The sequence below is a fragment of the Alternaria novae-zelandiae genome (genome assembly GCF_023758075.1).
Source record: "Alternaria novae-zelandiae strain BMP 2774 chromosome Unknown scaffold_6, whole genome shotgun sequence".
Classification (NCBI taxonomy): domain Eukaryota; kingdom Fungi; phylum Ascomycota; class Dothideomycetes; order Pleosporales; family Pleosporaceae; genus Alternaria; species Alternaria novae-zelandiae.
In genome coordinates, this window is record NW_026056966.1 from 442,294 (window position 1) to 458,270 (window position 15,977).

Sequence of the window (15,977 nt, forward strand, 5' to 3'; positions counted from 1 at the left end):
GCGTGTTTGCCGTCGTGAGCACACTTGACACTTGTGAGGGTGGTGCAGATCAGCGTGGTAGCTTGTGCAATGCTACGTTACCACAGTCTCCCACGCTTGGATGCTTCTTCTAACTTCCGTCCGATTGGGGGTATGGCTGCGCCTTCGTACCGTTTCGGACGAGGGTCCTGTCGGTCGCAGTCTCCAGATGTATCATATTGGCGAGCTAGTATCGAGTCCAAGACATCGCCGATATCTGGGTAGCTGCAGTGTCGCTTAGTGTAGCGCCATGCTGGGTGGTAATGCTCACTGCCTCCACTTTACATGGAATCTTCTCCTGTTGGTGACTGAAGAACGACCGGCAATGACGCCAGCTGCCCATCACGGCTTGTGGAGACGCTCTTTCATTAAGATTGCGTGACTGTTGGGATTTTTCGACACGCCTACTGCTAAAAGCATGTACTGCTATGTTGGCGTCAACGGGTACTCTACACGCTGTCTGAGCTCTCCGAACCCAATTGCCTTACAGGACACATAAAACTGCAGATCCCACGGACGAATCAACCAAAAGCATTCGCTGGGAAAATGTTCCGGCTTTCAAAACATGACGACGATTAGCCGTGCACGGTTTCCGTACCGTGCTGGGGGAAGCTGTTGCCGGGAAGCCCGATGACCCGGCGTTCGAGCCGAATCGTAATTTCGTGGCTCCCAATAAGGAATACGACTGGTGAGAAAGTGCCAAAAAGGACGCTGGTAGGACGCGCCATCGTCTAAAGTAACTAGAGTTGGAGATGCAGACAGCCTTGGAAGTGGAGGTGAGTGGAGGCCAGGATCTGCGGCTAGGGCGCGGGCTGGCGCATGACGTAGCGTGGATACAAGCAAAAAGCACACATTCCGAAGGACACGTCGATGCAGAGCCCGATGCCAATCTGAGCAGCGGAATCAGCTCTCTCCCATCTCTCCTAATCTTTCTTCCATCTATCAGAATCTCTGGCCGGTGTCTTGAGCGTCGTCGAGAAGCGATTCCAACGATGCTGTCGCGGTTCGATAAGCGAGCCCTGCCGTGGAAGCGTAAATCGACGGGGAAGGCTAAAAGGAAAATGCCGAAAGCCAAAGACGCATCGACGACCTCTCTCCGAGGCTGAGGAATGGCTCTACTCAGATCCCGGACACATCCTGCACCGATTTCCGGCAGCGCAATCGATCGACGTGAGTGGTGGGTCTGCCCTGCTCCCATCAGCTCTGCACTCTGCCTTAGCGGGCCGCCCATCGATGATGCTAGGAGCAGATCAATCTTGAGGCTTGCAGATGTCGGCGAGCAGCGATGTGAGTGGGCCGCTTGGCCCAAGAGCGGGAGGACCGTTCCTCCGCCCGCAGATCCACCTGGCCTAATTGCGACAGTTCAGCTCTCGCCGCGGGCCATGAGATCCACACTATAGGACTTCGGTCAACCCCGCCTACTTCCTAAACTCGATCAACACTAGCGAGGTATCTCGTACTTCCATCTAGAGCCACGGCAGACGTGGTCGCCGACCATTCATGGAGCAGCTAACAGGCTGCTCGCTTGCAGGCTATCGTGGCTTGCCCACGCTGTTGAGAACGACATTGCACCCCAACGGCGGTGCCTGTGCTTGCCGCCTCGTCAACTACGGAAAGAGAACGTGTTTGACGGGAGTGGAGACGGGCAAGGCGTGGTGATGCAAAAACAATCATGGAAAATGAAACGCGAGACATGTGATATCTCACTCCTGCAGAATGCATGTCGTGGATGCGGTACGGTTACCACTCTATTGGAATCTTCTTCTCCGACAGTCTAGCATGGGCTCTGAAAGACTGCAGATCGAAGCAGGTTCTGAGGGACGGAGAATCTCGACCACGAGGACTCCAGATGACTTTACTGGACGCCATGGCATCGATGTGCAGCCTCTCAGCTATACCAGGCTGATGACAAAGCTCCCAAAACGGTACTCCTGTTGACCGGTCTTGGATAACCTTCACATAGATTGACTGAGCCCCGCTCCTTGCAGCGATTGTGTTGAGTCGCTGCGGCATTTGTCCAGATCAAATCGCCATAGCTCAAGCTTCCCCACTCCGGCTGGGTCCTTAGTTGCATTGGCTTGGTTCATTCGACTACGGAGCAAGCGCAGCCTCCCCACGTACTCCATACGGTGGAGCTCATGCACCATGCGTGCGCGTCAATGCACTCACTCATGCCAAAAACGACGTACCAGACGTGTCAAGCTCGGCTAGGATGCATGATCGCCGACCTGCATTATCGACTCTAGGGCTGTCTTGAGCCATCCACAGAGCTCATCCTGGTTCGAGGGACTAGCTCATGCGCGTAGAGCTGTTGATACTCATCGGGAATACTCACAAGCTCAGACTATGACGACAAGCTGTTGATCAATACTATCAAAGTACATGTGCCCCGCTCGTGGTCTGTGAGCTCTGCCGCATCTGATCGTAGCTTTTGAAGCCATTGGGATATATAGGGACGACCTGAGTATCATTGGAGGCATATCTTTCATGTTCCTCTCAACTCATGTTACAGATTTTCAGTGAGTCGGCCTCTCATCCTCAACATATCCTCATACTGATCCAGCTTCCTAGAGAGACATAAAAAGAAGCGCTCCTCCCAGGCATCCGTAGATTCTCAAGATCTTAATAGACGCTCAGCCTCCATCGCATCTATCGAGACCGACATAACCTCGTCTCCTCCGTCCACGAAGTATTCATCTTCGCCGCCGTCATTACCAGTCACCAAAGGTCGACCCTCTCCGGCACAAATCAGCTACTCCACTTCGGCAGTACCTGGAATTAATCCCCAACCATCACCAGAACCTACTGTACGACCCAGTCCAGTGATAAGGAACACCTTACCACTCACAGAGTCAATACCTTCGGTCTCCCCTGCATCATCTCGTGTTGCTCCTACAACACCCACACCAGCTCGCCGTAACACGGAGCTAATTTTTGACTTGTCTCCGCAGCCAGACAGTCCTCCTTCACCATCCCCCATCCGTTTCTCAGTGAGCTCCAACATCTCAGTTGAGTCCGTGGTTACCATCAAATCTCCACAACCTTCAACGCCCATCATGCAATCCCCCAGACCCACCTCGTCTAGGCAACAGACGAACGGCGCGAACGGCTCATCTGCGGTTTTCTCTCCACCACAGTCACCTCAAGCCCTTTTCCGCACAAAGGGTCGTCTGCCATCATTCACCTCTTCTCGCGCCACCAGCGGAAACTTCAGCATGATGAAGTCGTCGTTCAACAACTTGAAGCGAGGAAACGGCAACCAGTACCAAACATCCATGGTCCAGGACTCGGCAGCCTCTCTCCGGAAGAAGAGCATGGCCGAGCTGGGCGCTGGTGTGTTCCAGAGCATCGGCAACGTCTCTTACGTTGCCTTCCTGGAATGGATCAGATCTGAACGCCTGACCACTCTCCCTCACAAGGGCAGTCGCTGGGACAAAGTTTTGATCCGCGCTCTGTACTTCGCTGAGCAGCTTCACAAATTCGAGCAAGCTGTCAAGCCATTTGCTCAGGACAGCAGCTCGGCAGCTACCATCGGATATGGACATGCGCAGCTCCTTCTCGAGCTGAGCCACCACAACTCCGAGGCTCTTGACAAGGCCTTCTCCGTCTTCTACAAGTTCGCCATGTCATTCCAGTCGGTTCTGCATCGCTCAGAGCTGTTGACATCAGGTAGCTCAGAGATCCGCGAGCAGATCTGCTTGTTGTACACAGACCTCATCACTCTCGTAGTAGACGTGGCCATCAAGTTCTACAAGACCGTCAAGGGCATGACTCCCGGCCGAACAACGCTTGACATCTTTGAGCTCTTCGGTGAGACCATTGATGCTTTCCGTACTCGCCAGAACACCGTCGTCGAGTTGATCTGGCAGTCCCAGATCGAAGGCGGAGAGTTCGAAGAGGGTGAGGCTATTGATGTTCAGCACTTGAGCCGCTGGTTGGCTTCACAAGACCGTGTCATTGCCGCCATCACCAGAGACCACGAGACATATGTCGACAACCAAGCCGAGTTTACTTGCCTCTGGTTTAACAAGCACATGACCAGGTTTTTCCAGAGCGAGAACAAGGTCTTCCTTGTTACCGGTCAGTCGGGCGCTGGAAAGACGACATTGGCGGGATCGATCGTCGAGCGATTGCAGCGACCTATGAACAAGAAGCAGTACGACACACTCTTCTGTTCGCTGTCGCCTGACATCCCGACTGCTGCTACATCTTTGGCAGTAGTGAAGTCGCTCTTGTACCAATTGCTTAACCTTCGTATTGGGAACATGGGTGTGTACCACGCTCTTTTCAATGCCTACAACCGATGCAGAGGCACCGATGATATCAAGGCCTACGAAGAGACCATGTGGCAGGCACTGGGTGAGGCTCTCCAGCAGCCAGTATCGGGTAGCAACGAGTTGGTTATGGTTGTCGACGGTCTTGATGAGATTGCAGCCTCCAACAGCGCCTCTGTGCAAGCTATGGGTGGTTTCAGCCCAGCTGATCTACTTGAGAGGCTGGCTAAGGTGACTCAACAAGGTCATGGAGTCAGACTCATCACATTGTCATCTTCCATGAAGATGCCAACTTCGGCCAAGGGAGTTCAGCATCAGATCGTCAAGGAGGACGTTCGAGACGATCTTCACGCTGTTGCCCTGCGTGCTTTGATCCACAACCACCACTTCCATGGCCAGCGTCCTTTCGACCAAGAGCAACTATTGGACCGCATCATCACCATGTCTAACGGATCTTTCCTCCATGTCACTTTGACTTGCGAGTTGCTGAACACCCAGAAGTCACCAGATGCGTTGATCAAGACTCTGGAGAGCTTTGAGTCGTCGAAGCCGTCCGTTCAGGACCTCACTCTCAAGCTCTTTACCGCTCTCAACCCCACCAACGAGGCAAAGACTTTGTTGTCATGGGTCTTGGCTGCTGAGCGACCTCTCACAATCGATGAGATCAACACCTTGTTCTCAGTCGACGTGCAGCGCAGCACTGTGACCGACAAGGGTATCAACACGAACGAGATCTTCAGGACGCTTGAGCCGCTGTTTACTTTGCACCAACGTATTGTTCGTTTCAAGCATCCCGTCATCCACTCCACCCTTCATGACTTCTCCGCCAACGGAAAGATTCCCATCCCTCTGAAGGACAGCGAGACCGACATGCTTTTCAGGGTTCTTTCTTACACCAAGCACACCCTGAAGGACCACAACACCGAACCTACCTTCGACACATTCGATCCTGCCACTCCCGACAGGCTGTTCAGGAGGCATCCTTTCCTCGAGTACGCGGTACGCTACTGGGTTCTGCATCTTCAGCAGTCTCCATTGGCTCCAAAGTCTACTGGCGAGTTCAAGCCTACTGCCGAGCTTCAGAAGGTATTCCCGGACAGCACCATGTTCCCTATCTTGGAGTCGTACTGCTGGGACACTCAACTTCCCATTCCCGAGGCTTTGGATCTGCAAAAGCTTGTGGTCGTTCTCCGCAAGAGCACCCTCCCAGAAAACCACCCTGGTCTTCTCCAGACGTACCTGTCCATCGCCACGAGCTACCTGCTCATCTCCAACATCCCTGAAGCGACCAAGTACCTCTACTTGTGCACCTTCGTCAGCCGGAAGGTCTTGTCTGACATGCATCCGTTGACTCTGGAGTGTGCTAGTCAGTTCTTGAAGATCACTGAGACCCAGACCACCACCACGAGGTCTGAGATCATGACTCATCGTGAGGAGATCCTCAAGGTGCTGATCACGACTTATGAGCGTCAGTACGGAAGCACCTCTGAGCTAGTCATTGAGACCCGCAAGCTCCTCGCTCAGCTCTACGCCCATATCAACGAAGAGGATAAGTCTATCGAGATCTACCGTCTCATCCAGGATGCAACCATCCAGCTTTACGGCAGGGACTCGCACCAGGCCCATGACATCAATGACCATCTCAAGGTCACTCTCGGAAAGGATACCGGCGATCGTGAGATCGAGATCTACGACGACTTCACTTTGGATTATGACCACGAGGAAGAGGAGGCCATTGAAGCCCTCACCATCTCCACTATCAACGCTCAGTTGATCCAGATCCAGAAGCTTCTCTCTATGAAGAAGTTCGCGGAGGCTGAAAGGATGTACGTCGAGCTTTGGATGGAAGTCTCCTCCAAGTGCCGCACCGTCCAATCTGTGGAATGGCATGAGAAGAACATTGAGATCGCCACCTCTTATGCCCAGTTCTTGAAGAACCAGAAGCGTACCAGCGAGTCTACCGCCATTTTGTCTTCAGTCTGGCAACAGTACGAGTCGCACCAGTTATCTTTCGCAAACAGCATCGTCTCGCGCCTCTTGACTGTCGGCAAGGAGATGCGAAGCATGAACACCCACTCGCAAGCTCTCTCGATCTTCAAGTTCGCCCATTCTTACCACAAGAACATGAGCTCTCAGGAGAGCAGTGAGTCTCGCGAGGTCAGCCAGCAACTGTCTGAGACTTCGAAGGAGCTCGTCCAGCACAGCCTGAACAGCACTGGAACTACCACTACGACGACTGTATCGGAATCTGTCTACCAAGATGTGTTCTTCTCGACCATCGCAAGCTCCAAGACTATTGAGGCAAGCACCATGTCGCTAGCCAGGCAGCTTGTCGCTCAACACATGGCAAAGAAGAACTACACCGCTGCCATCAACGTCATTCACGCGACTCTGCAGCGCACTTGGTCTTCATTCCTTGCCAACTCCATCCACGACGTCACAATGGCGACTGTGTTCACTCAAGAGTCTATCGAGCTTGTCGAACGCCTCGCCGAGTGCTACTTGCAGACCCGCCAGCTTGACAAGGTTGATGATGTGTACAACCGCTTCTTCCGCGCGGTCTTGGTCACCGAGAAGGTCGACAAGGCCACCTTCGAGAGATCAAAGAACCTGTTGATCAACTTCTATGACAAGCACGGCTACGCCGACAAGGCTATCAGCACGTACCAGGAGATCTTGGTTGTGTACCGCGCACGTCTTGGTCACACCCACGAGCTCACCATCCAGACCTTGTACATCTTGGCCCAGAGATGCCGCAGCCACCCGCGCAACCACGGCTACTGGCTCGACTACTACCTGCAGATCATCACTGCTCTCAACAAGGACTCTGATGTCTGCCACAAGGACGCACTTGACGCTATGCTGGTAGTCACTGTCACCTACTGGGAAGACCGTAGGTACGCAGAGGCAGTTACCTTCTACGGAGTCCTGTGGAACACTTTCGTCCGTCAGACCAAGCAGCACAAGGTCTTCACCGATGTCAAGTTTGTCGAGACTCTGTACGAGCGGTACTACCAGTGCCTGGAGGAGACCAAGGCCAACTGGTCTGAGCTCTACAAGGTTACTAAGGAGTACCGCGAGACTGCTATTGCTGTCTTCGGTGCTGAGTCGACCACCGCTATCAGCGCAACTCTCGCACTTGCTCAGGTTGCTCAGAGCAGCGAGGCGCACATGTCTGAGGCTATCTCTCTCTACGAGGCGGTCCAACAGTCGGGCAAGCAGGTCACGACGACCACCAGCACCACTGAGATCAACCAAGCGCTTTCTTCCCTCTACGTCAAGCAGATGCACTCTTCGCTGTCTAGCAACATGAAGGCCGAGACTGTCCAGCGTGCTCTGAGCATGTCTGAGTCGCAGTTCCAGCAATCTACCCGCGAAAACGGCTACAGCCACGAGTCCTCGCTCACTAGCTTGAGGGAGCTTGCGTCTTTGTACTCGCGCCAGCAGAAGTCGGACGTCGCGGTCAAGCAGATCTCCAAGGCTGTTTCCGAGATTGTGTCCAAGGAGACGTCCTCGCAGAAGCAGATTGAGTCGGCCAAGTCCATTGCCGCGACCTTCCAGGCCATCGAGCAGACCAGCACTGCTCACGCCATGGTTCAAGAGCTTCACCGCCAGATCTGTGCCAAGGATGCCCGCAACGCTTCCAAGTGGTCATTCGACTTGACTAAGAGCAGCCGCACTGCGATTGCCTTCCTGGCATCTCTCCAGTACAACCTGCGCAGGGATCTCAGCATTGGCTTCTCGGAGATCTACGCTGATCTGACCATGGAGTACATCTACTGGGTGCAGTTCCACTCGACTCTGGACAACAACGAGAGCCTTACCAACATATTGCTCGCTGCCGCTCCTCTCCGCTACTTCTTGCGCCGCAACGATCAGCAAGACATGATCACCGTTGTCGAGGAGCAAGCCGTTGGTCTGTTCGTCAAGCGCGACGCCCAGGACCTGAAGGACTTCAGCAAGGAGTCGCCACGCATCTTCATCATTGGCATCCTTGACTATCTCGGCCACGGACGCAACAAGAACTTCAACCGCGCCGTTATTCTCTCCAGCAATGACAGCGTCGCCAAGCTCACCAAGGCGAAGAAGTTCCACGAGGCTTACGACGTTGCCAACCTTGGCTTCCTCTTCGCCCGCAAGAACGACGGTTACAACGGTCCTCGTGCTATCAGCATGGGCTTCAAGCTCGCCTCCCTGCTCGTCGGCCGGGATGGTGAGAAGTGCCCCGACGCCACTCTCCGCAAGAAGATGCTGGACCTTTCCAACCGCATCGTCAAGCAGATCTTCGAGATTTGCAAGAACCTCAAGATCAACTTCGCTCAAGTCCAGCTCTACGAGCTGTCCCACCTGTCCGCTCTTCTCGGCGAACAGGAAGACTACGAGACCCTCGAGTGGCTCCTCACCACTCTCTGGCAAACCCGCGACGCCCAGCGCTCATGGCCCTCCGAGGTCCTGCTCAACCTCGGTCGCCGCCTCATCTGCGCCCGCTACCTGGCCAACCACCAAGTCAAGGCCATCCGCCTCGCCGAAGACATCGCCTACAACATGCGCCGTGCCCACGGCCCCCGCGCCCCCGTCACCATCGAGACGTACGAGCTCCTCGCGCAGCTCTACACCTCCACCGGCCACGCCTACCAGGCCCAAGCCGCCAAGGGCGAGAAGACCGCCAGCCTCGCAGCCGACTACTTCAAGAAGGCCATCAGCGTACACGAAGACATCCTGCGCGTCCTCGTCAACGACCAAACCTCCGCCTCCAACGACTCGGACGACGAAGACGACACCACCGCCGAGCTCCTCGCTCGCGAAGGCGTCAACGTCCAGAACTCACCTAACTCACCTCGTCCAGCGGCCGTCGACTCAAACACTCTCGACAAGTCCGCCACTGCGCTCAAGCACTTGCACCTCCTCAAGCTGGCGTACCAGCGCTACGGCGGATGGCCCAAGAGCTACAGCGAGTACGAACACCTCAATGCTCAGCTGTTCCGCTTGTTCGGTGCAGAGGCTAAGTGGAAGGGTGTTGAGGGCACCGAGAAGTGGGATGCGAAGACGTTCGGTGCTGGTAAGGCGGAGAGCCAGGAGGGTGGCTTCCGCGGTATTGCCGACTGGAGCCTTGGCAGTGAGGAGCTGGTCTCTGTTGGCCATGGACATGGTCAGGGACAGCATGGTGCTATGGTCGGTAACGGTGTTGTTGCTCCGTTGAAGACTCACATTGATTACTAGGGGATTTGGTTTGGAATAGTTTGATTAGCGTGTTTTGATCGTTGCTCACACATTTCCTTGAGTCATTGAGTTGGAGATGGAAGAGGTTTTGCTTGTTTCGATCAACAGGTTTTGATCGTGTTTTATAAAAGTTCACACTTTTCTTTCTTTGTGTCAGTCAATTAGTAATAGTAGTTTCATGGCGTTTCTGAATTGATCGTTCTTCTTCACATTTACTCCATTGGTGCTGTGACGCTTACCTATATACAATGATACTCCAAGGTTACCCTATCTTTTGACTTCCCTTCTTTGCCTCCTCTACTCTTTGCTCAACAACTGCGCAATCGAATCCGCTGTGGCGTTGTGAATAGGGAATGTAGGGTGTAGCTCGTTAAGCCACAAGTACTCGTTGACTGGATGCTCGCACGAAGCATCCTTGGTGTACCAATCCGGCGTCCCACTATCAATCTGTCAGCAATGCTCTCTTTGACCTCCATGTAGAACTTACTTCATATACGCCGTACAGTAGCCCGTGACGTTCTTCACTCCGGCCGTTTGCTCGTAGCTCGCGGGATCCTCAATAACCTTGGTGAACAACCCCCACGTATCATGCACAAACACCTTCGTCCCGCTGTGATTTGCCTGGAAAGCGTTCACCATCTCCCCCAGCCTCTTATTCCAATCTAGAATAACCTTTCCCTCGTTCTCCACCGCGTAACCGCCATCATCCTGGTTCAGCGTTTGCGGCGCAAGATTCACAGGCGGCACGCTCAGGAACAAGAAGTTGCGCGCCCCAGTCTCATACACGTCGCTGAGGAGGTCGGCGTAGACAGAGAAGATGGTGTCGTAGAGCGTGGCGTTGTTGAGCCACCAGCTATTTCCCACGTCGTTGATGCCGATGAAGAAGGCGAAGAGGGAGGAGGATGACGTCCAGGGTGCAGTCGCAGGGTGCGAACCGTACGTAGGCAGGAATTCGGTACGGACCTGGTTCTTCATGCTAATGACTGTGGGAGCGTATGGTGTCACGAGGTCGGAGTCAACAGTAGCGCCACCGTAGGCCATGTTGTATGTGAGGAGGTCGCTGGCATTGTAGGTTGTAGAGAGGAAGCCGACCCAGTTGGGACCGTTGGAGGACGTGTAACCGGGGTACGCCGGGTTACCGAACGGGTTTGAGGGGCTGGGCTGTGTTCCGTTTACGTCGAAGCCGGTTTGTGTGTAGGAATCACCGAAGACGAAGAGTTGTTTTACGTTGGCCCAGCCTGACCATGATGAACTGTTTGTGTATGGAGCTGCGAGGGTGGTAGTTGCTAGGGATAGCGCGAGGGTAATTGACTTGACCATTGTGTTGTCCGTTTACTGCGGTTCAGACAGAATGAAGGTAGCTAGGAAATAGACATTGAAGAGAGAACGGCACGGTAAGTATGACAAGGGCAGAATGATGCCAGTACCCAACTAATCCGGGTCAGACGATCTACAGGTGCGAACGAGGTAAATTGCTCGAGATTACTTGACGTATGCGAACACCCCACATATTGCACCTAGAGCGCACACTACACTGAATCGCTCGCGGAATAATTCTGGAAGGACGTTTGTGATGCACTAACGGCTTGCGCGTGAGTAGTACGCGTAGAATGCTTGCCCGGAACGAGGTCCGAAGAGGGTGACGCTCCGTGTTGTAACGGGTATAGTGGGTCGGTGAGCATCATCGTCGACACGCGATATTGGAGTTGTACTCCAGATTACTGATCTGAATGGACATGAAACACGTGCGATGTTTGTACCTGTGCTTACCTTGACACAGGGTGGCTAGTAGAAACTTCTGGCGCAGGGTCAGTGCGGCAGACGTTGTGAGATGCAGGCAACAATGCCATGGCGCAGTCTTCCTGACTCCTGAATATTCAAGCTCAGAGGAGAGTGCGCGCGAATTGATGTGTCCTCCTGGGGTATGCAAACGCCTTGTGGTGTGCGTCTCCGAGGTCCCGTGTGCGTGAAGGGAGCGGGTGCAGTCCCACCATCTCAGAACGACAACAAAATTGGGATGAAGCCAAGACTGAGTGAAAGTGTTTCTGGAAGAGAAGCGAAAAGGGAAGAAAGTGTATCAAAAAGCGCCTGGCGGTGTGGTTGCATTTGCGAGAGAACTGGACCTGAGGGTCGGCAGTGAAGGTGGGGCGTGTCGCAGGCACTCAATCAGCGCTCGTATACACGTATAGCGATGCGACGGGCGTACTTCGTACCGGCAGCCAGCGGACCTCTGTCACGAGATGTAGAAGGCAGAAAGCATTCGGCCGTAGTCAGGTATGATATCAGTCGGATGGAACGGGATGATGCGGGAGTCGGAAAGCAGGAAAAGATCCATCGGCCGAAGCAGGATGCACATGAGAAATGCGTCAGAGGGCGTGCGCGCAACGAAGACGTGCTTTCCCATGCTGCGTGGCATGCGAAACAGGATGGAAGAAAGACGGGTAATTATCGCAAAGTGTGTGGCTAGAAAGCCGGTCAGTCGAGTAGCTATGGGTGGAAAAGGCGTGGCTGAGGAAAAGATGGCGTAGTAAGGCTGAAGACCCTGGCTACCAGCCGCCCGCGTAGACCGCCCGCGTCGACACATGTCATCCACGCATTGGAACGTCTTCTGCCCGTTGCGCTACGTTTTTTTGCATAGCTGTTACAAAGAAGCAACGTGGTAGTTCCCCTTAGTACTCTTGAACAGTCTGAAGCCAGAAAAGGGTCAAATTACCCCCAGATCGGCGCTCTACTATTCATTCGGCTTCGCAGCAATCCGCATTCCGAGTCGACAACATCGTCACCAGCGCGCCCGTGAAAGCTGACAAGGCACCGAACACCCGCCCGACCCTTAGCAATCCGACTTCCGAAATGCCCGGCTGCTAGGAAACATCGTCACCATCGTCACCGTCGATCCCTGCATTCGCTCCACCGCCAGACATTTATACACGCTTGCGCTACACGCCTGCACCCCGCGTGTTTGTACCAAGATTCACCCCCACGACCACCTTGACGCATAACAAAGAGAGTTGTAGTAGCAGAGTTCAGCCATGGCGGGAATGGAGAACATCGAGGTGCATAGCAAGGTATGTACAGCATCCACGTCGCGCTTCCTCGCTGACTGAAGGCAGTCGTACCTTGTAAGATGGGTCAATGTCTCGTCAGGCCACACCATCTCCTGGAGCGTCCAACCGCATAAGAAGTCGCTCAACTTCGGCATCTTCAAGCACCCCGGCACAGCTACCGGCGCAGCTCCCCAGCTGCCCACCTCTGCCGTCGTCGAATCCGGACCCGGCACGCCGACCCTCGAGCCACCTACAACACGCGGACGCGGAGCTTCGACGTCGCGGAACGACAGAACAGTCGTTTTAGACAAGCTGGCGGCTATTGGGCTGCGGCAAGTGCATTGGCATGGGAAATGCGAGGCTGATTTGGTATCCATGGGCACATACGACGTGCCACCAGGCGAGGGTGGCATGTACGGACTGGTCTTTGACAACACCTTCTCCAAGACCGTGTCAAAAACTGCCACCTTCGTCCTCATGACATATCCGACCAACGCGGCGCCCAAGTCGGGTCATCACATGCACTACGCGCAGGCCATGGCAGGCGCGAGCACCACCAGCCTCCCAAAGTCGAGCCCCTCCATGGGCCCCATCGAATCCTCCGAATCCTTACCGCAAGCCTACGCCGAGCGACCGAAATCACAATACGGGCAGAAACAAGGGAGTCTATCTGGCTCCTCGTTCCTCACAGGAGTGCTGCAGAAGAAGAGGAGAAAGAGAAACCAGGGCTATGCCAGGAGATTCTTCTCTCTGGACTTTACATCTTCGACGCTCTCCTACTACCGGAACGACCATTCATCTGCACTGCGAGGAGCCATACCTTTGTCACTGGCGGCTGTGGGCGCGAACGAGGAGACACGCGAGATATCCGTCGATTCTGGCGCCGAGATCTGGCAGCTGCGAGCAAATAATGAGAAGGACTTTCAGATGTGGAAGAACGCGCTCGATCGCGCCTCAAGAACCGCTTCGGATAGAGGGGCAGTTGCTTCACCAACTCTGCAAATCCAGGACAGCCCATACCAGAGCCTCCCACACGTTCTGAATTCAGCCGAAGAGAACGAATGGGCAAGAGTCGAGGCCCTGGTTGGCAGAGTCTCAGGTACACGGGATGCAGTACGGAGGTTAGCTCAGGATACCGATCCAAAGTACAACGCATCGTCTGCGATGAGCGTTAGAAACATGGGCGATAGTCTCTCCCCAACGCCGTCCAACGACGAGGCGGGTGACTACTTCCCAGAACAAAAGGCCCCTGAGAAGATGGCTTTCTGGAAGCGCAAGCCGAGCAGTTCCGGCACTCAGAGTCCATCCGGCGGCATTTTCAGCAAGAGGAGTGTGTCAGCGCAAGTAGGAGTTGCGTCGCCTGGAGCCGTCCCTCCTGGTGCCTCCAATGCGGCCGGTAATGGCACCCTTGCCGTACCCAAACGCAATGGACGCGCGAGCACCATGATGAGCTCCGCAAGCATTCCACATGAGGAAAGCGTTCACGACAACTGCATGGCTCTACTTCGAGACCTAGACTCTGTTGTCAGGGACTTCGCTGATCTGATTAGCGAGAGCAAACAAAGACGAATGCCCCCGGCTGCACCTCTTTCTGCCGTAGGATCACGGCACAGCTTTGACTCAGTGGCCGAGTCTGTAGATGAGTTCTTCGACGCGCCAGATGGCGACGCAAGCAAGTCACAGCTTCTGACCATCCGGCGCGACAGTCAAGAGGACAGCCGCGAACGTGAGCAGTCACCAGATGCCGATTCAGATGGCGAGTCGGAGTCTTCCTCAGAGAATGGCAGTGTGGGAATGTTGGACCGACCTCGCATGTCGCGGGAAACCACTCCAGCACTCTTCCCTACACGTCCCAAGTCGCTCACACCTCTGCCACTTGACCCTGTGAAACGTCGGGGCACAGTCCCAGCCCCCAAGGTTCAGCCCCCAAGTCTCATCGCATTCTTCAGAAAGAATGTCGGCAAAGACTTGTCAACCATTGCCATGCCGGTATCAGCTAACGAGCCCACATCCGCGCTGCAAAGACTGGCAGAACAACTAGAATACAGCGAGCTGCTCGACGCCGCAGTGACTGCAACTCCAGACAACGGCGAGCGCCTCGCCTACATGGCCGCCTTCGCCATCTCCGCCTTCAGCAACGCCCGCGTCAAAGACCGCGCCATCCGCAAGCCTTTCAACCCCATGCTAGGCGAAACCTACGAACTCGTCCGCGAAGACAAAGGCTTCCGCTTCTTCGCCGAGAAGGTCGTCCACCGCCCCGTCCGCATGGCCTGCCAAGCCGAAGCCAACGAATGGACCTTTGTCCAATCTCCCACGCCCATGCAAAAGTTCTGGGGCAAGAGCGCAGAAATCAACACCGAAGGCCGCGTCCGCATCTTCCTCCACGCCTCAGGCGAACACTACTCCTGGACGCTCGCCACATCCTACCTGCGCAACGTCATTGCGGGTGAGAAGTACCTAGAACCCTCCGGCACCATGACTATCATCTCTGAAACCACCGGCGCAAAAGCCGTATGCACATTCAAAGCGGGTGGCATGTTCGCTGGTCGTTCAGAAGAAGTCTCCGTCCAAGTCTTCGACGCCTCAGGTGCCGTTCTACCAATGGGTCTGACAGGGAAATGGACATCAGACCTCCAACTCACGTCCTCGGGCCAACCCACCGGAAAAACAATCTGGAAAACGGGTGATCTGGTTGATAAAGCAGAGAAACACTACGGTCTTACCACTTTCGCTGCTGCACTCAACCAAGTCACATCCATAGAGCAAGACCACATGGCGCCCACTGATTCCCGTTTGCGACCTGATCAGCGCGCGTTGGAAGACGGGGATGTGGATAAAGCAGAGGCGCTGAAGGCGAAGCTGGAAGAGAGGCAGCGGAGTCGCAGGCGTGTGTTGGAAGAACATGGCCAGGAGTGGCAGCCTAGGTGGTTTACCAAGGTGGGGCCTGTAGAGGCGGCGGCGTTGGGCGATGAGGAGGTTTGGAGGCTCAAGGGCGGGAAGGACGGGTATTGGGATTGTAGGGAGCGCGGCGATTTTGGGGATGTGGAACAGGTTTTTGAGACGTAGACGTAGATATTGGGGAAGTAGCGGTTGTGAGAGTGTTGTGGAATCTACAAGGTTTTCTACATTGGAGTTTGGATCCGTTATGATTTGACGTAGTCTTATTGGTATGACGTGAAGCGTACGAGTTGATCTCGAAAATAAAGGTCTTTGGTATATAATACTAATTCAAGAAGGCATACCAAATACTGGCACGAAACACCATAATACCCAAGACACTCATTCACCCATGGGTCTCAGGGCAGCCGGCAACCTCAAACACCACGCAATGCTAAGAACCAAAATGTGCAAGCTTTTGGTGTCATCGTCTATAACAGAAAGATCAAGCTGGAAAAGAAGAAGGCAAGCCAAAGCCCAATAC

At 54.5% G+C, this 15,977-nt stretch overlaps 3 protein-coding genes across 3 annotated transcripts; 2 read left to right on the forward strand and 1 right to left on the reverse strand.

Moving 5' to 3' along the window:
• Positions 1-3,074: 3,074 nt before the first annotated feature.
• Positions 3,075-9,512, forward strand: J4E88_003689 (uncharacterized protein; the record flags this gene model as incomplete). Its single annotated transcript, XM_049397337.1, has 1 exon — positions 3,075-9,512. One exon carries the CDS (start codon positions 3,075-3,077, stop codon positions 9,510-9,512), a length of 6,438 nt encoding a protein of 2,145 aa, XP_049256725.1.
• Positions 9,513-9,809: 297 nt separating this feature from the next.
• J4E88_003690 (uncharacterized protein) lies at positions 9,810-10,832 on the reverse strand (the record flags this gene model as incomplete). Its single annotated transcript, XM_049397338.1, has 2 exons — positions 9,810-9,951; positions 10,000-10,832. The coding sequence occupies 2 exons, from the start codon at positions 10,830-10,832 to the stop codon at positions 9,810-9,812; spliced, it is 975 nt and encodes a 324-aa protein (XP_049256726.1).
• A 1,709-nt stretch (positions 10,833-12,541) lies between these two features.
• J4E88_003691 (uncharacterized protein) lies at positions 12,542-15,622 on the forward strand (the record flags this gene model as incomplete). The annotated part of the gene is made up of 2 exons (XM_049397339.1): positions 12,542-12,577; positions 12,623-15,622. 2 exons carry the CDS (start codon positions 12,542-12,544, stop codon positions 15,620-15,622), a joined length of 3,036 nt encoding a protein of 1,011 aa, XP_049256727.1.
• Positions 15,623-15,977: the final 355 nt, after the last annotated feature.